The sequence below is a fragment of the Hemitrygon akajei genome, chromosome 2, assembly GCF_048418815.1.
Source record: "Hemitrygon akajei chromosome 2, sHemAka1.3, whole genome shotgun sequence".
Classification (NCBI taxonomy): Eukaryota; Metazoa; Chordata; class Chondrichthyes; order Myliobatiformes; family Dasyatidae; genus Hemitrygon; species Hemitrygon akajei.
Genome location: NC_133125.1, coordinates 61,453,032 through 61,477,892, shown reverse-complemented (window position 1 = coordinate 61,477,892; position 24,861 = coordinate 61,453,032). Strand labels below are relative to the sequence as shown.

General features: G+C 40.6%; 1 protein-coding gene across 3 annotated transcripts in view; it reads left to right on the top strand.

Moving 5' to 3' along the window:
- The window catches only part of dennd4c (DENN/MADD domain containing 4C), a 183,667-nt gene extending 172,374 nt beyond the window's left edge, over window positions 1-11,293 (top strand). For all 3 annotated transcript variants that reach the window (XM_073072879.1, XM_073072889.1, XM_073072869.1), the window contains 8 exons: window positions 2,365-2,540; window positions 2,879-3,055; window positions 3,692-3,872; window positions 4,972-5,223; window positions 6,148-6,265; window positions 7,537-7,690; window positions 7,962-8,026; window positions 10,122-11,293. In XM_073072879.1, the coding sequence (XP_072928980.1) occupies window positions 2,365-2,540; window positions 2,879-3,055; window positions 3,692-3,872; window positions 4,972-5,223; window positions 6,148-6,265; window positions 7,537-7,690; window positions 7,962-8,026; window positions 10,122-10,258 (1,260 nt within the window). In that variant the 3' untranslated portion in view covers window positions 10,259-11,293. The remainder of the gene's footprint in view (window positions 1-2,364; window positions 2,541-2,878; window positions 3,056-3,691; window positions 3,873-4,971; window positions 5,224-6,147; window positions 6,266-7,536; window positions 7,691-7,961; window positions 8,027-10,121) is intronic.
- Window positions 11,294-24,861: the final 13,568 nt, after the last annotated feature.

The window sequence follows — 24,861 nt, the reverse complement described above, 5'->3', positions numbered from 1 at the left end:
AAACAACTTACATTAGGTACTTCAAAGCACTGGTGAAGTATGATCAGTAAAATCTTCCATATTTATTGGATAAACTGTGGACTACAGAAAGTTGTAATATGTCAGCTCTATCATGGGTACTAGCTTTCATGCTTCAGGAAGGCGGAGTCTATCATTAAGGACCCCTACCACCCAGGACATGCCCTCATCTCATTGTTACCATCAGAAAGGAGTTGCAGAAGCCAGAAGAGAGACACTCAGCAATTCCAGAACGACTCTTTCTCCATTGCCATCTGATTTCTGAATGGACATTGAACCCATGAACACTACCAATACTTTCTTTTAATTTTTGTTTTTGTACTAATTTTAAATTAACTATTTAATATACATGTATTTAGTGTAATTCAGCTATTTTCTATATCATGTATTGCATTGTACTGCTGCCACAAAGTTAACAAATTTTACAACATGTGCCGATGATATTAAACGTGATTCTGATTCTAAGTCAATGTTGTCATCTTTCCAGCCGTGGTCTACAGCATTGAGATTCTGATTACACTCAAGTAGCTCATCACAAGCCTGACATGAGATTCTCAAAATGTACAATCCTATTTTGGGTGCCATCATGGTACATAGCTTCCAGAAAGGCAGAGCAAAAGCTTCAAGGACATTTTCAAAGCTGCCTTGAGGAGAAAAAAATAGAGACTTATGGAAATTTCTGGGCTTAAGAACTCGTGATCTGACAGAAGCATCTGTAAAGATGTTTGGAATCTCTCCCACATTTGGGAGAAGCCAAATGCAGATGGTGAAAGGAGTCTATGATGAGCGAAACAACTCACCCACTCCTTACATCGAGGTCACCACCCTCACGTAGCAACTAGTGGATCCCATAGAAGATTTGAACTGCCTTGGACACTATAGAACTGAAGTGGAAACAATTCACCTAGAGAATTTCTAGAGAAAGAAATAATTAATGCTTGAAGCTGTCTATTTATTTCAGAAAACTGGGAGAACTTGGGTGGGAGGAGGGGTTGTGGGAAACAGTTTTGGGTATGTGGAAGTGAGGGGGAAGTGATGGCTTTGAAAGCAGAAAAGATTAATTGAAAAAAGCAGCAATGGTGTAAAGCAAAAATGGAGCAGGAAGTACAACACAAACTAACATGCTGGAGGAACTCAGCAGGTCAGGCAGCATTTAGAGAGTGAAATGAACTGCTGAAGTTTTCAGCTTGTGACCCTTCATCCCAGTTCTGAGTTCCTCCAGCATTTTGTGTCTTTGCAAGAAACTCAGCAATTGTTGAAAGTATGCACGAATGGGAGAAATAATCATTCTTTGAAATTAGGAAAACTGAAATATAATTTATTGTGCAACCTGATCAGCTGAACATTTCAAAAATTTTCTGGCTTCATTTTGGATTACAAGCATGCATTCAAATTTGATTTTACCATTTGTACTTAATGTGTTTCAAGTGTTTGTGTTATTAACTATTTGTGTTGTTGAGCTCTCAGGCTGTCATGTTTAATAGTATGTTGCCTCTTTCTGAGAATTCAGTGATGCAATCAACTCCCAACTTGCAAATGTGTACAAAATGACTATTTGCTACAACAGGATTTTTTTGTTGTTTTATAGTTTTTGCTTGCTTCACTGAAGGGTAGGGAATTCATTTGGAGATCAAGAGGAGTTCATAAACATGAACCACATTTAAATATTTTAGATTGAGTTTCTGGAAAGGAGCCAGTTTTACAAATAAGTTGTTCACATTGAGCAAAAAAAAGCTCTTGTGCACATGTGCTCTTCCATTGGGTAATGGCCATAGGTTATATAGCATGTATGTTTCAGCTTGTCAAAACAAAGCAGTTTGCTTTTTGATTTCTAGAAGAAAGTAACTCATTTTTCACCATACCTAGCAGCTTTTATCCATCATGAGTTGTTTTTACAGTAGCTCCTGCCATATGAATTTCTACTTAATTACAGGTCTTTAGGAATGTAACTTCCTTCACTAACTAGGGAGGGCTTCTAGAATTTCTAGCAATAAGTAATTTAAAATTGAGTAAGTTCAGGAAAGTGACATATATTAAGTCTTGGTGAAACTCCAGCAATATAAAATTATCTGTTACCGTCAGTGAAACTCCTTCCATTTTAACCAGTTGTGGTAGTGTGCTGTGAATTTGATGTTTGAAAGCATTAGCTGTAATTTTAATCTGCATGTATTTGCTGACAGATTTGTAGATTTTTTCATTGTGGTCATTCAACATAACTCCTTAATTGGTTTTCTGTTCTCAACCAGATCTAAATTCCTAATTCTTTGTAACAAAAATAGTTGAAATATAGGTTTTAAAAGTAGTACTTGATTAACCTATCATTGTGCAATTTTTTTCTTTCCAAAGGTGTTGATGTCCAGCTGTTCTCAGTGTCATGTCTGTGAAGCTTTGGTTTATGATGAGGAGATTATGTCCGGTTGGAGTGCAGATGACTCCAACCTTAACACCACTTGTCCATTTTGTAAAAATGCTTTCTTGCCAGTGCTAAATATTGAGTTTAAGGACTTGCGAGATACTGGAAGGTACATCACTGTTAATTTTTTTATTTGTATGTAGTTTTGAAGGTTCTTAATTTTTTCCAAGCCTCCACTTGATGCAGGAGGCAAGAATATCTGCAGCAGAAATTAACAGTGTGCTGGTGACCTGAATGTTCAGAAGGAAATGACTATTCTATTGCTTTGAGTTCTGATAAAAACATTGTACTTTTTCCAATTGCAATGGTGTGCATATTAGTTTCAACTGTTTGTGGCAATGAGATGTGGCAAATCCAAATTGCTATTTATCTTAGTAAAGTTTTTTTTGTCTGTTTGCACTTTCATAAATTATGCAAATTAAAGATAATGATATTTGTTTTTGTCAGCTTTTATTTGAAATCCAGTGTGTCTGGTGACAGTTTGCACAACCAGCATGTAACCACTGCAGCAGAACCTGTTGTGCAAAACACCGACTCTGCCTCTGATACCTCAGATCTTATTAACATGGAAGAATCACCACTGCCTCCTGTGGAACAGAAGGAATCTAATTCTGAACATAAAAGGTAGTTACAGTGTAATGCAAATGACATCTTTTGCCTTGTTTAATTGTAGTGTTCTAGGACATTTATTCCAAATCACTTGCTAGTTTAAAGCATGTGTTTTTATTCCTAACGTATCCCTTGAAATTACTGCATGAGAGTAACCCAGAGAGAATATTTTGTTCACAAGATTCCCAGTAATTGCCCAGGAAAAGATTGAGATTACAAACCTGTTTCTTTTCACTCTGATGTTTGGATTTTTGGGTTTCAAATATGCCTCTTTCATTAGGGTCAATTGCCAGTTTTACAGTCTCTGGGGCATTTTTTTCTCTGCAACAGTAAAATACAGCTAAATGCATTTAATCTGAAAGTTTTGATATGCAGATAAATTATATGGCAGTTGGAATAAGGTGTGAATGCCTGGTTCTGCATGTATTTGTTTTAGGTTAGGGTTTGGCTCGACCCTTTCAGAGCAGATGATGGGAACATTTAGTTTTCAAAATGGGTGAAGAGGGGGAATTGATGGATTTTGGGAGAGTGATAAAGTGGAATTGTCATTTTGATGAAACTGTTCTAGTTTTAATGAACCAAATTACTTCCTTTTATGCTCTGTTATTATCCTATATGAAGATTTACTTTTTTTTACCCCTTTTGGATTAGTGCTTTATCTAAGGGTCCTCACGAACTGGTAAATAATGGAAGTAATGAACCCCATCAACGGACAGCATCTTTGATCCGAAGTTACAGTGTGGGTGGTCCACTACAAAACTTGGATGTGTCTCAGCGGCCTGCCCATGGTGTTTCAACAACCAGCCTGCCAAGCAGTCTGCATGAAAGTGTGGTAAGCATATAAATGAATTGATGCAATAGAATTATTTCTTTTGAAAATAAAACAAACTTTTCAATAGGACGACTTCAGATTGGTGCACTCAAGCCATTGAATTGTTGAAATAAAATTAATGTAATTTGTTATTTTTTTAAAATAATTTTAAAACATGGGAAGCATTCAGTTCAAGTATTTTCAATTGAAATCTTTATTTGAAATGGCATTTGTTGGTGCTACGTAACAAATTATTTACTGCCTGTCAATCTCAAGGTTGTGTAATTTATACATTCTTTGAGAATAAATGTTATCAAAGGAAACCAAACATTCCTCGAGTAAACGGATTTAATTCTGTCATTCAAAGAACGAAAATGAGGTTCAAATTATGGGCATCTTCTAAAACAGGGTCACAAACCAACTTTTTTTTGTTTTAACTTGTGTGGCACTCTGGAATTACTGATTTTATTTTCTGACCTGTAAGATGGAACCAAATTTCTTTTTCTGCAGCAAGTCTGTATTGGCTTCCTATAATTAATCCATTTTCCTCTGAGCAACAATTAGTCCTGCCCTGAATTGAAGCTTATAATAGCTTTCCATCATCAAGGTGAAGGTGGCTGGCCTGTAGTTGCTGGGTTAGAGTACGGGATTTTCAGAGCACAGTTCTCAGATAATGGAAGGCAATTGTAGAATGGACAAAATATAGAATACGCAAGACCAAAATTAGAGGAAGGTAGATTTTTTAGAGCTTTGTGGGGCTTTGCAAAATTATACAAGGTGGTTTGAAGTTTGTTGTATGCAAGTAATGTGGGAAAGGGCTTGATGTGAATTTGGGTTTGACTTGGCATAGTCTCAATTTTAATTGTTTCACAAGGTACTGTGATTGGCTAGATCAAATACAGATTAACTGAGATTCAGTTTTCTAGATCTACGTCAACTTGAAACCTTATCATATTCTATATAATTTCTCATCTCTGTCCAGAAAGATGGTACCTTTTTAGAAGATTCATTATTTTTTTTACTTAGTAAGCCGAACTATACCCTTGTTCTCTGGAGAGTGATATTTTGTAAGAAAGTATGGGTTGTATTCACCATGCCTTTCTTTGCATTTGTATTCTAGGATCCTGCGGGTCTGCAGAGTAGACCTAATCCAAAGCCTGTGTCTGTTCCATATCTAAGTCCATTAGTACTGCGTAAGGAGTTGGAGTCTCTGTTGGATAATGAGGGAGATCAAGTGATACACAGTTCCAAATTTATCAACCAGCATCCAATTATTTTCTGGAACCTTGTCTGGTATTTCAGACGGCTAGACTTGCCAAGCTACCTGCCTGGACTCATTCTGACTTCTGAGCATTGTAATAAAGGAATGCAGGTAAGTCAAGGACTGCTGATTATGTGGTTAGATTATGTATAGGTAACGCGAGTGAATCTGCAGATGCTGGAAATAAATAAATGACTCCTGAGGAAGGGTTTCGGCCCGAAACGTCGTCGCTACCTCCTCCCATAGATGCTGTCTGGCCTGCTGAGTTCTGCCAGCATTTTGTGTTTTTACATGTATAAGTGATTATGTGTGCTTAACAAAACACAGTTTGTTGGCATACAGCAGATTGTGTTCAAACCAGCATTTACAGTCTCTTGGAGTTGAAGCCAGAGTTGCTCGCATGTTTCCAATGTAATTTTGCTTTTGCAAGTTATATAAAAGTAGCAATTTGAATCCTGGTACAATAAAGGATAATGTGCTACAGAAAGTTTCAATGCGTTTAGCATCACTACCACCAGTACCACTAGTGTTGCTATCCTGATTATTATTTTTGACTACCACCATTTAATTAACTTGACCAATCTGGGAGTACTTCAGTATCAGAAAAATAACCTGTAACTGTAACTTCTGTGTACTAATTATACATTTCTTATGATCGTGAAACAATAGAATAGTAATATTTCTGCCATGCTTTAAAATTACACACTAAAATCTTCCCATGAGTTAATTACCTTGCTACTCTACTATACCAACACCTGTATTGTCTGAACAATAGTGGCCAGAGAGCGGAGTTTGTGTGGGTGCTGAAAACAATGTTCTGCAAAAATATGCAAAATGGTATTTGTTTGTAAATAATTTATCTTAAAATAGTTTTTAATACCTTACAAATGATATATTTTGCTGTAAGTGTATGTAATCTATTATATAATTTCAATTTTAGTGAACGTTCTGTACAAATAAATAGAGTAGATATGTATTTTCACTGGCAAACAGTTTTTCATTTGGTAGAATATTATCATGCTTTTCCCCTTCCAGATGTCTTTGTCAGATCTTTCACAGGACAGCAAATTGGTGTATATACAGCTTCTCTGGGATAACATTAATCTTCATCAAGAGCCTGGTGACCCATTGTATATATGTTGGAGAAACAGGAGTAAGTGACAAATTGTTTAATGATACTCACTCACTTCCCCCCCCACCCCTTTGATCCCTTCCACCTCTTCTCATTAACCCCCCCACCATCCCCAACCTCAATTATTACTTAACATTTTGGTGCTAATGGGCAAAAAATTCTCGGATTAAATGAGAATTATTACTGTACAAAACTAAATGTAAATGTGCAAGTTCAAGTGGATGGAGATAACTCTACGTTTAGAAATCTGTCATTTTTAATGCAGAAAAGGCATGTGCAACGTGACAAACGCAAGTATGGACCTTTTTAATGGTTTCATGTAAATTGGGAAATGTGTGTAATAGGTTATTTATTTTCATTTCAATGCTGCTTCATTTACTTTCAAATTCCAGTCTGTTCTGGTATTTTTGGGAGCGCACAGAATTATTATTACAGCTCAAAGTAAAATTATAATTGAAGTAAATATATGTCACAGTATACAACCCTGAGGTTCATTTTCTTGCAGGCATACTCAATAAAATCCATAAGAGAATAATAACCATTATAGAATAAATGAAAGATCACACCAACTTGGGTGTTCGGCCAATGTACAAAAGACAACATACTGTGCAAATACAAAAAGAGCCCTTGAAAGTGAGTCCATAGGTTGTGGGAACATTTTCAAGGATGGGGGTGAGTGAAGTTATCCCCTCTGGTTCAAGAGCCTGAAGGTTGAGAGATAATAACTGTTCTGGAACCTGGCAGTGTGAGCCCCGAGGCTTCTGTACCACCTTCCTGATGGCAACAGCGAAAAGAGCATGTCCTGGGTGGTGGGGGTCCCTGGTGATGGATGCTGCTATCGTGTGACAGTGTTTTGTGCAGATATGTTCAATAGTGGGGGAGGGCTTTACCCTCCCCACCACTGGACTGGGTCATAACCACTACTGTTTGTAGGAATTTCCATTCAGGGGCATCGGTGTTTTGATACCAGGCAGTAATGCAGCCAGTCAGTACACTCTCCAATACACCTCAATAGCAGTTTGTCAAAATGTTAGATGTCATGCCAAATCTTCACAAACTCCTCAGGAAGTAGAGACACTGCCTTGCTTTGTTTGTAATTGCACTTAAGTGCTTAAGTACTTTGATAATTATTTTGAACTTTGAGGCCCAGGTCTTGGATTATTATCTTATTTTCCAAATCCATTTGTTGTATGGTTAATTTTGTGTGCACCATGAACAAAATACATACAATGGTGTCATCAAAATTAATATTTCTCTATTTAATCTCTCAAATTAATCTTGTGTATCCACAGATAAAAATTTGATTGGTGGATTAACTCCTGATAGTCAGGTGGAGAAGAGTCCCCTGCACATTATTGTGAGAAGTATTCAGACTAATGATGTGTTTGGACCTATGTGTCTACTCCTGAAGGAGATCAGCAAACATCCTGAAAACAAACGACAAAGGTTAGATAGTCATGATTATTGCTTGCAAAATAGAAAATTTGGGAGCTGTTGCCTATGCCTAAATCTGTATTTTGTTATATAATCTCTACGGGTAACTGTTGGTCCAATCTGTGTATCTTGTTCTTTTGCATATTACCTGGGAATAACATGAAAGCAGGCATTACCTCAAGTTAAGAACAGTTCATTTTGATGACCTTGAGATGTGAACCCAAGTGTATACAGTATAAACAAGTGGTAGGAAACTCATTGGGGTTGTTTCCTTTATCTACAGGAGTATGTATAGGGAAATTCTGTTTCTTTCCTTGGTTGCCCTCGGGAGAGAGAATATTGATATTGGTAAGTAGGACTGAATTCCTAATTGTCCAAAAGCTTTGCAACCAATCTTGAAACTTTCTGAATTAAATCCAGAATGTGTTAATGTTTTTTCCTAGCAAAATCTTCAGAATGTCTACAAAGCACTTGGTTCTAAGTGTAACCCAAAGCATGATTTAGTAAAGCAAAAGTAAATTTAACTTATCTGCATCTCTTGCAGATGAAAACCTAATGTAACATGGCACCTGACAAGTGGTGAGCCTGTCAGTGTTTAAGTAGTTCACTTTATTGTCCAGTACAAGGAATTGCCTGGCATCCTTAACTAATCCAAGTTGAGCATCTTTTAGCAATTTGCAATACTCGAAGCTAGGGTCATCTTAACCAGTTTGCAAGATACTTATTCATTCATTTTGTATTGCTTTCAAAACATTTATCATAAATTATAGCACCGTAAAGTCACAGTAATACAGCATTAAAAGAAGCCCTATGAGCTATCATGCTGACAATGGGGACCCCAGTCCCATTTTATACAAAGTTCAAAATACATTTATTATCAAAGTATGTATACTATATGCAACCTTGAGATTCATCTTCTTGCGGGCAGCCACACAACAAAGAAACAATAAAACCCATACACAGAGTCCCAAAAGTGAGTCCACAGCCACGGAGTTGGTGCAGTGTTGTAGCTCGTCTAGGAATTCGATGGCTGCAGGCCACAGCCGCAGAGTTGGTTCAGAGTAGTGAGCTGAGCCACCCTTTGCCATCAGCCTTGATGGATCGATGTTTAATCTGCCTCTGAGCTTAAACTGGCTGAACGACTGTTTGTTATTCACTCTTGGGCCTGGGCCCTGCTGCTTCGATTCAGCACTAGGACCACTCCAGCAAAGACCAAGTTCTGGCCCAGGCTCCACTGCATTTTATTCCTCCTATGTTCTTACCAAATCTTTTCAGATCCTACCACTCACCGAAAAAGTTTGGGGTAAATTACTATAACCACTTAATTGGTCAATCTGCACCTCTTCAAGCTATGGGAAAAAGCCCACACAGCTCCAGAGGTAAGAACTGAACATAGGTCCCTCAAACTCAGACAACAGCTTTACCAGCTATAGCTTTGTGCCACGCAAACAATGTCATACATTTAAAATATTGTTCAAAGCATAAAATTCCATGTGAAACCTTGTGGGAAAGTAATTCTAAACATTTTTCTTATAATGCAAGGAACAAACCTTTTATAAGTATGGAATAGTAATGAAAGTTGCTAAGATATGGTGAGCTCCAAAAGTTGTTTTATTCTTTTTAATAAACATCATTATACTGCTATTATACAAAACTTAATGTCAACAGGTGCAATTGGTTCAAATATTCCAGCGTAAACAGTGAGAAGAATGACATTGACTTTAGGAGGAATCCTCAAAAAATGGGCATATGTGGCAAATAATCTAATCAGAGGCAGTGGAAAGTAAATGTGTTCATGCTTCCTGTTTTAAAATTGTACCATGTCTGAATGTGGTAGAACAAGTCTACGTTTTTTAAAGTGGGATTATTTTACTTGTAGGGAAATTGGAATACTAATATAAGGGGTTTTGCAGAAGAGCTGATTCTGCCTCAGGTTATTTATTAGGACATTAAAGATTTTCAGTAGCACAAAGCAGATTTACTTGAATGGCCGCCTATTCAGTGGAGTGAATGATGAAGGTATTATTTATCTCCTTGAAGTAGCAGATATTATGGGGTGATGGATAGAGATGTTCACTCTCGTGTTTCCATAGCAAAAAGGTTGTAATCAACAGAAATGGATTCAAGGTTATTAACAAATTCACATAAAAAACTTTTTTAAATGGTGTGCAGTGATCTGGAATGATCTTCCTGAAAGTGTTGGAAGTAGGTTCTAAAGAGGATCAAATATTTAAATAGGGATGCCCTAAGAAAAGAACAAAGGGATAAAATTGGACAATTCTATTAATGACTTAACACCGGCACAATCGGTTGATTGACCACCTCCCTGATCTAGTCTTGCCCTTTGTTGACTTCTGGCCATTTTAACAACTTCAGGAACAAAAACACAAGATTATAATGTTTAATTCTGCACCCTAATCTAACTTGAAATTTGTGAAAACAGATGCTTTCGATAGAGAATACAGATCAGCATATGAGCGCCTGACAGAAGAACAGTTGAATGTAGCACAAGCCATCGATTTGCCACCCTGCAACAGGATTGAGTGGTGTCGCAAGTGCTTTGAGCCTCCCTTCATCTAACAAAAAGTGCAGCATCTCTGCAGAATTGAACCACTATGATGTCCAGAGTGTGACTGTAAACATTTCAAACTGTACATGTGCCTGGATGGTTAGAATTAATATGGTGTACATGAAAATATGGATGGACAATTGCTATGGCATTTTGAATGATGGAAGTGTCCAGTTCTGTTCTATGCTTCTATGGAAAGGAGATTCATTGGAATGTAACTGCTGAACACTAAATGTCTTAAGGCAGTTCTGCCATTTTTTTTTTTTTACCAATGGTCCTGTAGTGCAGTGTTTTGTACAAATTTCACAAAGGATGGTTCTGACCATATTGTATTTTTTTAGCATCAGCAACTGGATTTTGTTTTGGATGATTTCCTTATGATGTAAATGTGTTGAGATTCTACAATTCTAAATGATTTATTATATACTGTATATATAATAAAAATGCCCCACCAAGCCATAAAACATCACCCAATTGGACTGCAGAGAAGAAAGACAATTGGAGAGGATTGCACATTCATAATTAACAATCCATTTGACTTCTTTCTGTGCAAAGACCAGCTCCTGCTTTATGTTTTGGTGGTTATATTGAATATCTACCCTGATATCTGGCAGTCCTGTTCCTCTGTGCTCCACATATAAAGGGATCTATAATTTTATGGTGGTATTTTTGATATTTTCTAGTTCGGAGCCTTCGTTCTCTTCTCTGCCCAGATGATAACACAGTCATTCTATGTAAAATATGACATATTGCTGACACTTTTTCTTCAGGATTTATATTGAGAAATAAACGCACTGGGTGAATCATGGTAGTACAAATGAATTGAAGGACAAAATGTTGATTCTGGTACTTAAATATGCAGTAATCTATAAGATTCTTCACCATACTGAATTGTAAAATGAGCAATTTTTATATTTTAATATCTCTAGTAAGCCAGATTTCATCTATCATTCAAATCTTGTACAACTGCACAGTTATTTAATATGACAGCAGTTAGTACAGTTCTCTAAATGTGGTAATTTAAATAAAAATTACTTAATAAAAAAGTCTTGTATGAAATTGTCATTTTTGTCAAAAGGGCTTGCATAGAATATACAAAAGACAATTGATTTATTGCTTTCCATTCCTTTAGTCATTCCATCTACCAGCTTCTCAGCAAATCTCTCTCTCAGGTACATATACTGTGTCTTTTGAGGTCACCCACCCAGGCTGTGTTTTTTTAATGTCTTTCCAGTGATTGAATGTTTCACATTCAACAGTTCTGAAGAACTTCATTTCTGTTGTCCTAGTCTAGTAGAAATACTTTTGGAACTAATATGTTAATGCTTTATTAATTTTGAATTCCCCTTACATCAAACAGTAGATGCATTTCTAGAAAATCTTTAAGCCTTTTGGCTCAAGAAAAGTTTTACAGCATAAATTTTAAGGTTTGGAATTCCTTCCCTAAGTATTTTTATGGTATACCTTAGAACTCATTCGCTGGCCAGCCTTCTGATTTCTGACGGGCGGTGGGACAGCTTCCCCGCCTCATCCATCTTTTAGCACTGCAAGTCTCAGTTATTCAAGTGTATATCTAAATGCTCTGCCATCCTTTGTTCTGGTTCCTACCCCACTCTTAAGTAAAAAGATCTTTCCTCATGCTATGCCCTTTGGTTTTCAATCTTTCTTCTATGTTCTAGAGTTCTGCAGCATTGAAACAGGCTGTTCATCCCATAGAATCCACATAGACCATCAAGAGCCCAATTACTGTAATCCCATTTTGTTCAAGTTGATTTTATTGTCATCTGCACAAGTACTTTGAGGTATAGATACAGTGAAAAGATTGCAGTAGCATCATAGCCATGTAGATTCAGATAACACACGTTATACAAGGCAGTCAAGAAGACCCTACACAGTGCAAACAGAAACAAGTCAATAGTAGTGCTCTCCCGCAAATGTTCATTCCTTTCTCTGTGGCAGCGAGGCAGTGAACTGATCCGGCTGCTCTGGGAGTGGATCTGGGGACTCATTCTGATTTGGAATGCTGTTGGCTTGCTTCTACTGTGTGTGCGATATGTTTTCTTTCTCTCTTTTTCTGCAGTGATTTTTTTTTATTAGGTTATTCAGGTTTCTTGCTTTGTGGCTGCCTGTAAGCAAATTTCAAAGTAACTTATACATTCTTTGATAATAAATGTGCTTTGAATCTTGAATCTTCATGCAGTTTGGGTTCTCCTGTTCAACCATGCATTCATTTATTATACCATCTGCCAACATCTTTATTGTGCTTCCACAATTATGCCTTGTTATTTAAATATGCTCCAAAGAACAAGGGGCTGAATACTCCTTTTGTTGCCCCACTGATAAGTCTTATGGTCCCAAGAATACCTATTGATCTTTGCTTCCTATCCCACTGACTAAGCTTTGTTTCAATTTGGTATTCTCCGTGAATCTCATGCACCTCCTTTTAACCAACCTTCCCTGTGGGACTTTGCTTAATACCTCCTATATTCACATGCAAATTAATAACATGCATTACAATTTGTTATACAAAAATTTAAAAACATAGCAAAACCATCTGAATACTTGGGTAGGCTGGAAACACCCAAAACAAATACTAAATAGGAGTGGGTTGTGTTCGGAAGAAATTGTCGAGAAGATATCTCCTGAAGATGTAAGGTTCATTTATTTATTAAAGCAAAGCACTTAGCAAGGGATTTGGTTCCTCTGCATCTCAACTTGGAGATGCAGTGCAGGCTGCAATTACCTGGATGGCAACTAACCTGGCTCTAAAGTCATCCCACAACTATATCTGGGAGAATACCACAGCCTGGATGACAGTTATACTGATCGTTACATTCTGTTTCTGCAAGAAAAAGTTCAGGACTTCTACACAAATATGTGGTTCCCAAATTTGGTGAGTGGTGATTAGTGGAATCTGCTTGAATCAGAGCTATTAACAGCAATGGAAGTTCTACAATTATGGGACATCAGTGGTGACAAAAGAAACTGCAAATGTGATGGTCTGGAACAAAAAAAAACCAAACTGCTGAAGGAATTCAATGGGAGGCCAGCACCAGTAGAGGCAAAGGACTAGTTGATGATTTGAGGCATGGTCCTGTATCAGGGATTTGTGCTAATAATTTAAGGCAGGGGGTTCCCAAGCTTTTGCTTCATGGCATTGGTCCATGGCATAAAAGAGGTCCATGGACCCCAGGTTGGGAAACATTGACTTAAGGTGATTTTCTTTTAAAAATTTTAGTGAACTCATTCCCATCAGAACTATCTCACTTTTTCTGTTTCAGACAGCCTGAAATGTAACATTCCTGAAAATGTTGTTGTTGAACTGCTGAGTATGGGGCTGCTAAGCCCATGTCATTACAGGAAGATACTAACATGGATAGAAGAACGACTGACTAGCAGGAGCGAAAGAGTGAGAATAAAGGTCATTTTCTAGCTGGCTGCCGGTGCTAATGGTGTTCCACAGGGGACCAATTCTTTTCACGTTATATGTCAATGATTTAGATGATGGGATTGATGGCTTTGTGCTTGATGGGTTTGCACAATACCAACGTAGGTGGAGGGGCAGATAGTGTTAAGGAAAGCAGGGAGTCTGCAGAAGGACTGAGACAAATTAGGAGAAATAGCAGATGGAAGGTGTTGGGAGGTGTATGTGTACTTTGATAGAAGTAATAAAGTTGTAAACTTTTCTAAATGGGGAGAAAATTCAGAAATCGGAGGTTCAAAGGTTCATTTATTTATTATCAAAGTATACAACTCTGAAATTCTTCTTCAGGTAGCCATGAAACCAAGAAAGAAAAGAAAGGCAACACAATCATCCCCCCCCCCCCCAAGTCCCTCCTCCCCGCACAAAAAACAATGGCCTAATTCTGCTGCTATGTCTTCGTGTCTTATGGCAGCAACTCTTCCATGAAGACCACTTCTGACAAGAGTTTTTCAGACTATAGAAGGGTGTACTTGGGTTCCAGTGGTTTCTGTGAGTTCGGAGCTGATAATGAGGCTAAATATACCTGACTTAGCAAGGACATCAGTGTGATGTATCTCTCATCTGCTGCACTCAGCTTCCGTGGCTCAGTTTCCAATCTCCAACCTTGCCCATTACTTCAGAAGAGCTTGGAAACCACGTCTTGAACCTCCTGTTTGCTGCTAAACTTTTGCTTGTGAGAGACCTTGCTTTTGCAGGTTGCCCACCTTGTGTCTTGTTGCTATGGTCACTGTTGCCATGGTGTAAGAATTGATGATTTGAAGGTTAAACTGTCTCATCTGCCACACCCTCAGCTTTTAGTTTGGTTGTCCTTCACCCAGTTTGATTCCTTATGCACCTGTTTTTTTTTTCAGTTAATCAGTTTAGTTCATTCAACTTACTATGTCAGAGGGCAAGACGCTCACAACCACTCCAGCTTTCAAGATCTTGTCTCTTGTCTCTCTTGTCTCCAGAGTATGGATACATTGCGCGGTCTCTTTAAGGGCTTAAGGTGTTCTCATTAATTGATAATTATGTTTTGGGTGCCAAGAACTGAGTATTTAAGAAATACCCGAACTAAGCTTACCAGTGATTTCGTCTAGCGTTTGTTTTGTGTGCAGTGTCTCGATTGCAGCCTCGGATACTGCAGCATTTGGGTCCAAGCCATCTTTTCTATCTTTACATCACGATTGAGCCAACGTCGACACAGCAGAGTATCAAGAGTCTATCCTCCACTGTGACCAGCTCCAGCGGAGATATTTCCAGACAGCCTGGAGATTCACGATCTCCAGGTAGCCATTGATCAATCTTTTTCAAGGAGGGAGCCAGAGTCGCTCAGGAACCGGTGCATCTTTCAACCCCGGAGAGGTTCGACGGTAACCCGGGCTCTTGCTGCGGCTTTCACATTCAGTACTTGAACCCCAGCCATCCCGGTTCCCTTCGGAGCATGGTGAAATGGCCTTCATTATCTCTCTCCTGACTGGAAGAGCCCTGGCCTGGGCCACCACGCATTGGGAACGAAGGTCAGATTCGCTCAGATTCAGAGGAGTTTGTGGCTGTCATGAGGAAGGTGTTTCATCACCCCGCTGGAGCCAGCTGAGCCTCGGCCTGCCTGATGAAGATTTGACAGAGGCGGCTGACTATACCATCGAATTTTGGAGCTTGGCCCAGGAAAATGGTTGGGAACAGGGAGGCCTTGACTATGCTATACCCATGGATTCCGAGACAAACTGAAGGATGCCCTTGACTTGGGAGAGCCAGCAGAAAACTTGAAAACTTGACCGTCTTGATAATCGTCCAGCAGAGCGTAAGTGGGGCCACTTCAGGAGGTCAAAGAGAACTAGTCCAAGCCTAATCCCTATGCATCGCAGTTCCCTTCCCCAATCTTGGGCCGTGACCAACCTGTCGCCTGCTCAAGATCCAGTCGAACCCATGTAGGGTGGCACTGAACAATCTGCCGATGAGAGGTTCCGGCATCTGAGTCAAGGCTGCTGCTGTTACTGCGGGGAAGCAGGTCACCTGTGGGCCGAATGTCCGAAGCTGCAGCCGCCTGGGGCTAAGATCGTCCAGTGTCGGGAGGACTGTGACAGAAGCAGCCACTATGCACAATCCTACAGATTCTGGTTTCATACTGAAGGCGGAGTGAAGGCTTCTGCGGACTCGGCAGCGGGTAGTTTTATAAACCGCCTGTCTGTCTGACATACTGATGTGAGAGTTGAGCCAGTCCTTGCTGGTAACTGTCTTGGATGTCGGTCTCCTAACTTCCAGGCAGATCCAGCAGCAGACTGGAATTTCAGATGAGGATAGGGGATCGTGTGGAAGACATTAGTTTCTACATTATTGACTCTCCACTCATACCCCTGGTCTCAGGTACCCTTGGCTGTCCCAACATAACCCATCCATGGAATGGAAAGAGGGGAAATGGTTGCTTGTTCTAGACATTAAGAGGCTTTGTTTTGGCATGGAGACTTAGATTCTCTTGACCAACAACCTATAAGGGGGCAGGCTTCAATGCATGAGACCTTCTGGAGACCTAGTCCAGTCCTCAAGAGCACACAAACCGATTCTGGCTAATGGGAGAGTAGAAGTCCTGACACGGTCTAGTCAGAATCTCACAGGACCTAGGGAGAGTTCTTCTAGATCAGGAGATGCCTGAGCAGTCCGGGAGATTTGCTGCTCAACTGAATGAGCCAGCTGTAAGCTTTCAAAGGAGAGAGACTGCATTACGCTGATCGTTGAAGATTATTCCCAGGGATGCAAGAACCCTCTAACACATTGCTGCTTTTGCCTGTGGATACAGACAGGGAGTCAGACTCTGATTTGGCCACTGTTTCGTGGATGGACTTCGAGCTCAGAGAGAGAGGACTCAAGCCCATCAAGTCAACCCTGTCATCAAAGGTGAATCAGGAGTCCTCAAAGGAAGGTCTACAGAAGATAGCAACACCCAGACAGGCCAAAATCCCCTTCGGTTACATGGGCTCAGTGCTAATGCACCTTTAAGTTGGACTGCCAACTGCCATTTTAAAAACTCAGGAGGAAGTCCAGTGTTCAATCGTAAGCCTACCAGTGATTTCGTCTAGCGTTTGTTTTGCACTCAGCTTCTAGATCCCATTTGAGACCATGTCGCAATCCCACCTCGGATAGTTCAGTCTTTGTGTCCAAGCCATCCTCAAAGACTCTTGTCACATGGGTCTCTGGCGCCAAGTCTGGCTCTGTGACTCCTAAGGGAAGGGGGAGAAGAAGCACCCCTGTGGTGATAGGGGATTTGTTAGTTAAGGAGGGACAGAAAGGTGGTTCTGTGTGCGAGAACAAGACTCCTGGATGATATGTTGCCTCCTGGGTGCCAGGGTCCAAGACATCTCAGATCAAGTCCTCAGCACTGAGTGGGAGGGTGAAGAGCAGAGGTTGTAGTCCATGTAGATACCAATCAAGTGAAGGAAGCGTAACAAGGTTCTGCAAAGGGATGTCAAGAAGCTAGGTGCTAAGTTAAAGGACAGGACCTCCAGGGTTGTGATCTCAGGATTGCTACCTGTGCCAAATGCTAGTGAGGCTATACAGTTTAACATGTGGCTAAGGAGTTGGTGTAGGAGGGAGGGTATAAGATTGTTGGGTCATTGTGCTCTTCCAGGGAAGGTGGTTCCTGTACAGAAGGGACAGTTTGCGCCTGAACTGGAGTGGGACTAATACCCTCTCAAGAACGTTTGCCAGTGGGGACTAGACTAGACGTGCTCATTAATTGATAATTATGTTTCAGCCAAGAATTGAGTAGTTAAGATATACCCGAACAAGGGGGATGGGAACCAGAGTGCCAGAACAGTTAGTGGAGTTGTTGTCAAGACAGATCACCAACTCCTTTGAGGAAAGACCTCAGACAAAAGTCAGGAATCAAAAGATTGAGCATGGTGAAACCAGTGTCTCGAGCTGCGTATATTTCATGCAAGAAGGAAAGGCAGATGAGCTCAGCGCATCGATCAACACATGGAATAATGGTGTTGCAGCCATTAGTGAGACTTGGATGCAGGAGGGGCAGGACTGGCATCTCAATATTCCAGGGTTCCATTGTTTTAGATGTGACAGAGCTGGAGGGATGACATTACTAGTCAGGGAAAATGTCAAGGCAATGGAATGACAGCCTGGAAAACTCATCTAGTGAGGTGTTATGGATGGAACTGAGAAATAAGAAAGGTATGACCACGTTAATGGGGCTATATTTGAGGGATTTAGAGGAATAATTATGCAGAGAGATCACAGACTGTTGTAGGAACATAAGGTTGCTAAAGTAGGTGATATTTAACTTTCCACATATTGACTGTGACTCCAATACTATAAAAGGATGGGATATTTTGTTAAGTGTGTTCAGAAAAGTTTCCTTAATCAATACATAGAAGTCCCAATGAGAGAGTAGACAATACTTGATCTGCTATTGGGGAGTGAGACAGTGCAGGTGACAGAAGTTTGAGAACCTAAACTGGAAAAAGGCCAATTTTGATGGTATCAGAAGTGATCTGGCAAGTGTGAATTGGGACAGGCTGTTTTCTGACAGAGGTGTGCGTGGTAAATGGGAGGCCTTCACGTGTGAAATTTGTGTACCTGTCAGAATAAAAGGTAAAGATAACACATATAGGGAACCTTTGTTTTCAAGAGATATTGAAGTCTGGCTTAGAGAGAAAAAAAGGAGCTGTATAGCAGGTAGGAACAAATGAGATGCTTATAGGAAATCAGGAGGGCTAAAAGAAGGCATGAAGTTGCCCTAGCAGACAGGGTGAAGGAGAATCCTAAGGGATTCTACAGATATGTTTAAAGCAAAAGGATACAAGGTACAAAATTAATCCTCTGGAAAATCAGAATGGTAATCCGTGTGTGGAGCCAAAAGAGATGAGGGAGATCTTAATTTTTTTTGCATCTGTACTTACTCGAGATGGACACAGAGTCTATAGAAGTGAGGCACAACAGCATCGACAAAGATGTTGAATCCTTGTGGGTTGAGTTAAAAAACAAAGATATTGAAACCTTGGGGTTTGAGTTACAAAACTGCAAGGGTAAAAGGACCCTGATGGCAGTTATATACAGGCCTCCTGGGATGTGGACCACAGATTACAATGGGAAATAGAAAAGGTGTATCAAAAGGGCAATGTTATGATAGTCATGGGAGATCTCAACATGCAGGTCAATTGGGAAAATCAGGTGGGTAATGGATCTCAAGAGAGTGAGTTTGTTGAATGCCTATGAGATGACTTTGTAGAACAGTTTGTCATTGAAGCTACTAGGGCGTGGTCCCCCAAGTGCTCAAGACCTCTACAGGGACACCAATGAGAGCATACTGACTGGCTGTATCACCGCCTGGTACAGGAACTGCACCAACCTTGATCGCTGGGTGGCCCAGCAAATCTGTGGATGTGAACTTCCCTCCATTGAGGATACTTATGGCAGCAGGTGCAGGAAGAAGTCCCCAATGACCTTCCAGACCACCAGTCACCCCAACCATAAACTGTCTCGTCTGGCAAACGGTACCACAGCATTAAAGCCAGGACCAACAGGCTATGGACAGCTTCTTTCTACAAGCCATTAGACTTTTACATTCACACATCTGGACATTGCAACGGAGTCATAACACAAAGATTTTTACTTTCTCTCATTGTGGGATGGATTTAAGATTTAAATAAATTCAAAATTCTGGGGGATCAGCTAAATTGGATTGTGTGTTAAGTAATGAACTTTAGGTAATTAGGGAGTTTAAGGTAAAAGAACCCTTGGGAGGCAGTGATCACACTATGAATTCAACTTGAAATTTGATAGGGAGAAAGTAAAGTCTGGCTTAGCAGTATTTCAGTGGAGTAAATGAAATTACAGGGATACAAGAGAGGAGTTGACAAAGTAAATTGGAAGGAGCTGCTGGCAGGGATGACAGCAGAGCAGAAGTCGTGTGAATTTCTGAGAAAAATGAGGAAGGTGCAGGATAGATGTATTCCAAAAACAAAGAAATACTCAAACAGCAAAATAGTACAACCGTGGCTGACAAGGGAAGTGAAAACTAAAGTAAAAGCAAAAGAGAGGTCATACAACAAAGCAAAAGTTAATGGGAAGACAGAGGATTGGGAAGCTTTAAAAACCTACAGAGAGCAACTGAAAGAAGCATTAGATAGATAGATAGATAGATAGATACTTTATTCATCCCCATGGGGAAATTCAACATTTTTTCCAATGTCCCATACACTTGTTGTAGCAAAAACTCATTACATACAATACTTAACTCAGTAATAATATGATATGCATCTAAATCACTAACTCAAAAAGCATTAATAATAGCTTTAAAAAAAGTTCTTAAGTCCTGGCAGTTGAATTGTAAAGCCTAATGGCATTGGGGAGTATTGACCTCTTCATCCTGTCTGAGGAGCATTGCATCGACAGTAACCTGGGAAAAGATGCATTATGAAAGCGAGCTAACAAACAATATCAAAGTGGGTAGTAAAAGCTATTAAAACAATAGAAGAGAAATGAGAGTGGATATAGGACTGCTAGAAAATGAGGCTGGAGAAATAATAATGGGAGACAAGGAGATGGCTGATGAACTAAGTGAGAATTTTGCATCAGACTTCACAGTGGAAGACACTAGCAGTGTGCCAGATGTTGGGTGTGAGGGAAGAGAAGTGACTGTAGTTACTATTGCAAGGGAGAAGGGCTCATAAAACTTGAAAGACCTAAGGGGCACATAACTAATCTGGACCAGATGAGCTGCGGTAGAGATTGTGGAGGCATTAAAAATGATCTTTCAAAACTCACTGGACTCTGGCATGGTGCCAGAGGACTGGAAAATTGCAAATGTCACTCCACTCTTTAAGAAAGGAGGAAGGCAGCAGAAATGAAATTATAGACCAGTTAGCCTGACCTCAGTGGTGGGGAAGATGTTGGAATCAATTGTTAAAGATGAGGTATTGGATTACTTGTTGACTCGGGACAAGATAGGACAAGGTCAGCATGGTTTACTTGAAGGGAAGATCTTGCCTGACAAACCTATTGAAATTCTTTGAGAAGATTACAAGTAGGATAGAGAAAGGGGATGCAGTGGATGTTGTATATTTAGAGTTTCGGAAAGCTTTTGACGAGGTGTGATGCATGAGGCTGCTTACCAAGTTAAGAGCCCACGTTATTACAGGGAAGTTACTGGCATGGTTAGAGCATTGGCTGGTTGGTTGGAAGCAGTGAGTGGGGATAAAAGGATCCTTTTCTGGTTGGCTGCCAGTGACTAATGGTGTTCCGCAGGGGTCGGTGCTGGGACTTGATATGCTGCAGATGATGGAATAGATGGCTTTGTTGCCAAGTTTGCAGATAACATGAAGATTGGGGCAGGTAGTGTTGCGGAAACAGGTAGGCTGCAGAAGGGCTAAGACAGATTAGGAGAATGGGCAAGAAAGTGGCAAATGAAATACAATGTTGGAAAGTGAATGGTTATGCACTCTGGTAGAAGAAATCAATGTGCAGACTATTTTCTAAATGGGGAGAAAATCCAAAAATCTGGAATGCAAAAGGACTTGTGCAGAATACCCTAAAGGTTAACTTGCAGGTAGAGTCAGTGGTGAGGACGACACATGTAATGTTAGCATTCATTTCAAGAGGTCTAGAATACAAGAGCAGGGATGTGATGCTGAGGCTTTATAAGGCACTGGTGAGGCCTCACCTTGAGTATTGTGAACAGTTACGGTCTCCTCATCTAAGAAAAGATGTGCTGGCATTGGAGAGGGTTCAGAGGAGGTTCACAAGGATGATTCCAGGAATGAAAGGGGTTATCATACAAGGAACGTTTGAAACCTCTGGGTCTGTACTCACTGGAATTTAGGATGAGGTGTGGGGGTCCACTGAAACCTTTTGAATATTGAAAGGCCTAGACAGTAGATGTGGAAAGGATGTTGCCCATGGTGGGGGAGACTAGGACAGGAGGGCACAGCCTCAGGATAAAGAGGCATCCATTTAAAACAGATGCGGAGAAATTTCTTTAGCCAGAGGGTGATCAATTTGTGGAATTTATTACCACGGAGCTGTGGAGGCCAGGTTGTTGGGTGTATTTAAGGCAGAGCTTGAAAGGTTCTTGATTGGACATGGCATCAAAGGTTACGGGGAGTTGGGCTGAGGAGGAAAAAAGCACAAGAATTGGAAGGGACAGAATTGGTCCTCTGGAAGATCAGAATGGTAATATATGTGTGGAGCCAAAACAGATGGCGGCGATCTTAAATGAATTATTTGCATTTGTATTTACCCAGGAGATGGATGCAGTCTATAAAAGTGAGGCAAAGAGGTGTCAACTTCATAAGACCATAAGATATAGGAGCAGAATTGGACCATTTGGCCCACTGAGTCTACTCCTTTTCATCATGGCTGATCAAAGTGTCTCCTCAGCCCCGATCTCCGGCCTTCTCCCTGTATCTCTTCATATCCTGACCAATCAAGAATCTATCAGCTTCTGCCTTAAATATACTTCTATAAGACTTGGCCTCCACAGCTGCCAGTGGCAAAGAATTCCACAGATTTACCACCTTCTGTTTAAAGAAATTCCTCCTCCTCTCAGATCTAAAAGGACACCTCCTCTGAGACTGTTCTCTGGTCTTAAAATCACAAAGAGAAGGGGTCCCAGAACAGATCCTTGAGGCACACCACTGGTTGCAGACCTCCATGCAGAATATGGCCCATCTACAAGTCTTTGCCTTCAGTGGACGAGCTGGTTCTGGATCCACAAAGCAATGTCCCCTTGGATCCCATGCCTCCCTACTTTCTCACAGGTTCTGCCACCATAGGAAACATCCACTTTATCAAGGCCTTTGACCATTTGATACGTTTCAATGAGGTCACCCATTATACTTCTGAATTCTAGTGAATACAGGCCTAGAGCCATCAAATGGTCTTCATATGTCAAGCATTTCAATCCTGGGATCATTTTTGTGAACCTCTTTTGAACCCTCTCCAGTGTCATCACATCCTTTCTAAGATTAGCAACCCAAGACTACTCAGAGTACTCCAAGTGAGGCCTCATCAGTGCCTAATAAAACTCAGCATTATATCCTTGCTTTTATATTCCAGTCCTCTTGAAATGAATGTTAACATCACATTTGCCTTCCTCACCACAGACTCAACCTGCAAATTGACAAAGTTCCCTTGCACCTCAATTTTTGTACTTTCTCTCCATTTCAAAAATAGTTAACCTTTTTGTTTCTTCGCCAATGTGCATGACTATACATTTTCTGACTGTATATTCTATCTGCCATTTCTTTGCCCATTCTCCTAATCTAAGTCTTTCTGTTGCCTCTCTACTTCCTCAAAATTACCTGCCCCTCCGCCTATCTTCATATCTTCTGCAAACTTTGCAACAAAGCCATCAATTACATCAGGGGTTCCCAACCTGCAGTGCCCACACCCCCAGGGGGTGCGAGATGGAATTTCAGGGGGTGCAACAAAGAGTGGCTTGTGTCCTTGAGTGACGAGTCACGAGTCATCATTCAGCCAGCTGCCAATGTGCCTTGAGAAGTGGTAGTAACGTTTGTCCCAAGCACACTCCAGTCTCCCGCTGCCCGAGTCAGCGTTGAGGATTCTCATCAGTGTTACCTGGGAAGTTACACCTTAGAGTTGAGGAGTCTCATCAATGTTAGCTAGAAGGTTACATCTCAGAGTTAAAAATCATCTCATAATGCCAAAATCTTTATACATCTCGAATCAACCACAACCCACAGACAGTAGGTAAATTATTCAATTATAAAATTTTAAAAAGCAGCTGAAGTCATTCATTCATATTTGTCTCAATGCATTAAAGAAGTTTTTGAATTTCAAAGGTTTTTTTTCTCTTAAAAGGTTTTTTTCTTGAATCGTTGATAATTTTGAATTGTGTTAGTTGAGGAAGTATCATGGTTAGCACCGAGGACTTTGAATCGTGTGATGTGAGTTCATATCTCCGGTAATCATTGGAAATAGGTGTGTAAATTCAGTACAGAGTAGCCTAATAAGTCGCGTCGCATCCCCGTAGCATTTCCACCTGACAATTTATCTTGGCGTAACCCACAGATAATATCGTAATATAATATTCAAAAGCATATTTCTCGTGATACTTTGCTATAGGCGTGTCTGGTTGAGTAAAGTGGTCATCCCTGACTTAGATAGTTTTTCTGATATTGACTCATATTTTTCTCTTTACCCTTAACCCTTCATCATGTCAAAAAGAAGGAATGGTATGTTGCTTCCCTGGTGCCAGGGTCCGAGACATCTCAGATCGGGTGCAGGTTATTCTCGAGAGGGAGGGCAAGAATCCAGATGTTGTGGTCTATGTAGGGACCAATGACGTGGGTCGGATGAGTGAGGGGGTCCTGCGTAGGGAGTTCAGGGAGTTAGTTGCGAAGCTGAAGAGCAAGACCCCCAGGGTAACAATCTCTGGATTGCTACCTGTGCCACGTGCGAGTGAGGCAAGGAACAGAAAGATTACATAGATTAATACGTGGCTGAGAGGATGGTACAGGAGGGAGGGCTTCAGGTTTGTAGATAATTGGGCTTTGTTCCAGGGAAGGTGGGATCTGTTCCGAAGGGACGGTTTACACCTGAACTGGAGCGGTACTAACATTCTTGCAGGGAAGTTTGCTAGTGCTTCTTGGGGGGGTTTAAACTAAATTTGCAGGGGGCGGGGATCCAGAATGTGAGAGAGGATAGCGAGAGGAAGAATAAAGGACAGGTGGGGACTACACGGTTCCGGAATATTAAGTGTGTAGTAGAGAAAGGTGAGGCGGAACAAGTGATAAGGAGGACACATGTACAGAGGGATGGTCTGACGGAACATGGAGCTAAATGTGTTGAAAGAATAAGTAAATTTAGGAAGGACAAAATTCTAGGGGCGTATAGCCCGATGGGAGTTCGGAGAGCTGGGTTAAGCACAATAGGCAGCGATTCAAACAGAGAGAGGAGAAATGGGCTAAAAATTCTATATCTGAATGCACAAAGTGTCAGAAATAAGGCGGATGAGCTTGAAGCCCAGGTGCGAATGGGTAACTATGATGTTGTTGGGATAACGGAGACATGGCTGGAGGGGGATCAGACCTGGGAAATGAATGTACAAGGGTATACGTGCTATCGTAGGGACAGAAATGTGGGCAGAGGGGGTGGGGTGGCCCTGTTGGTGAGGAATGA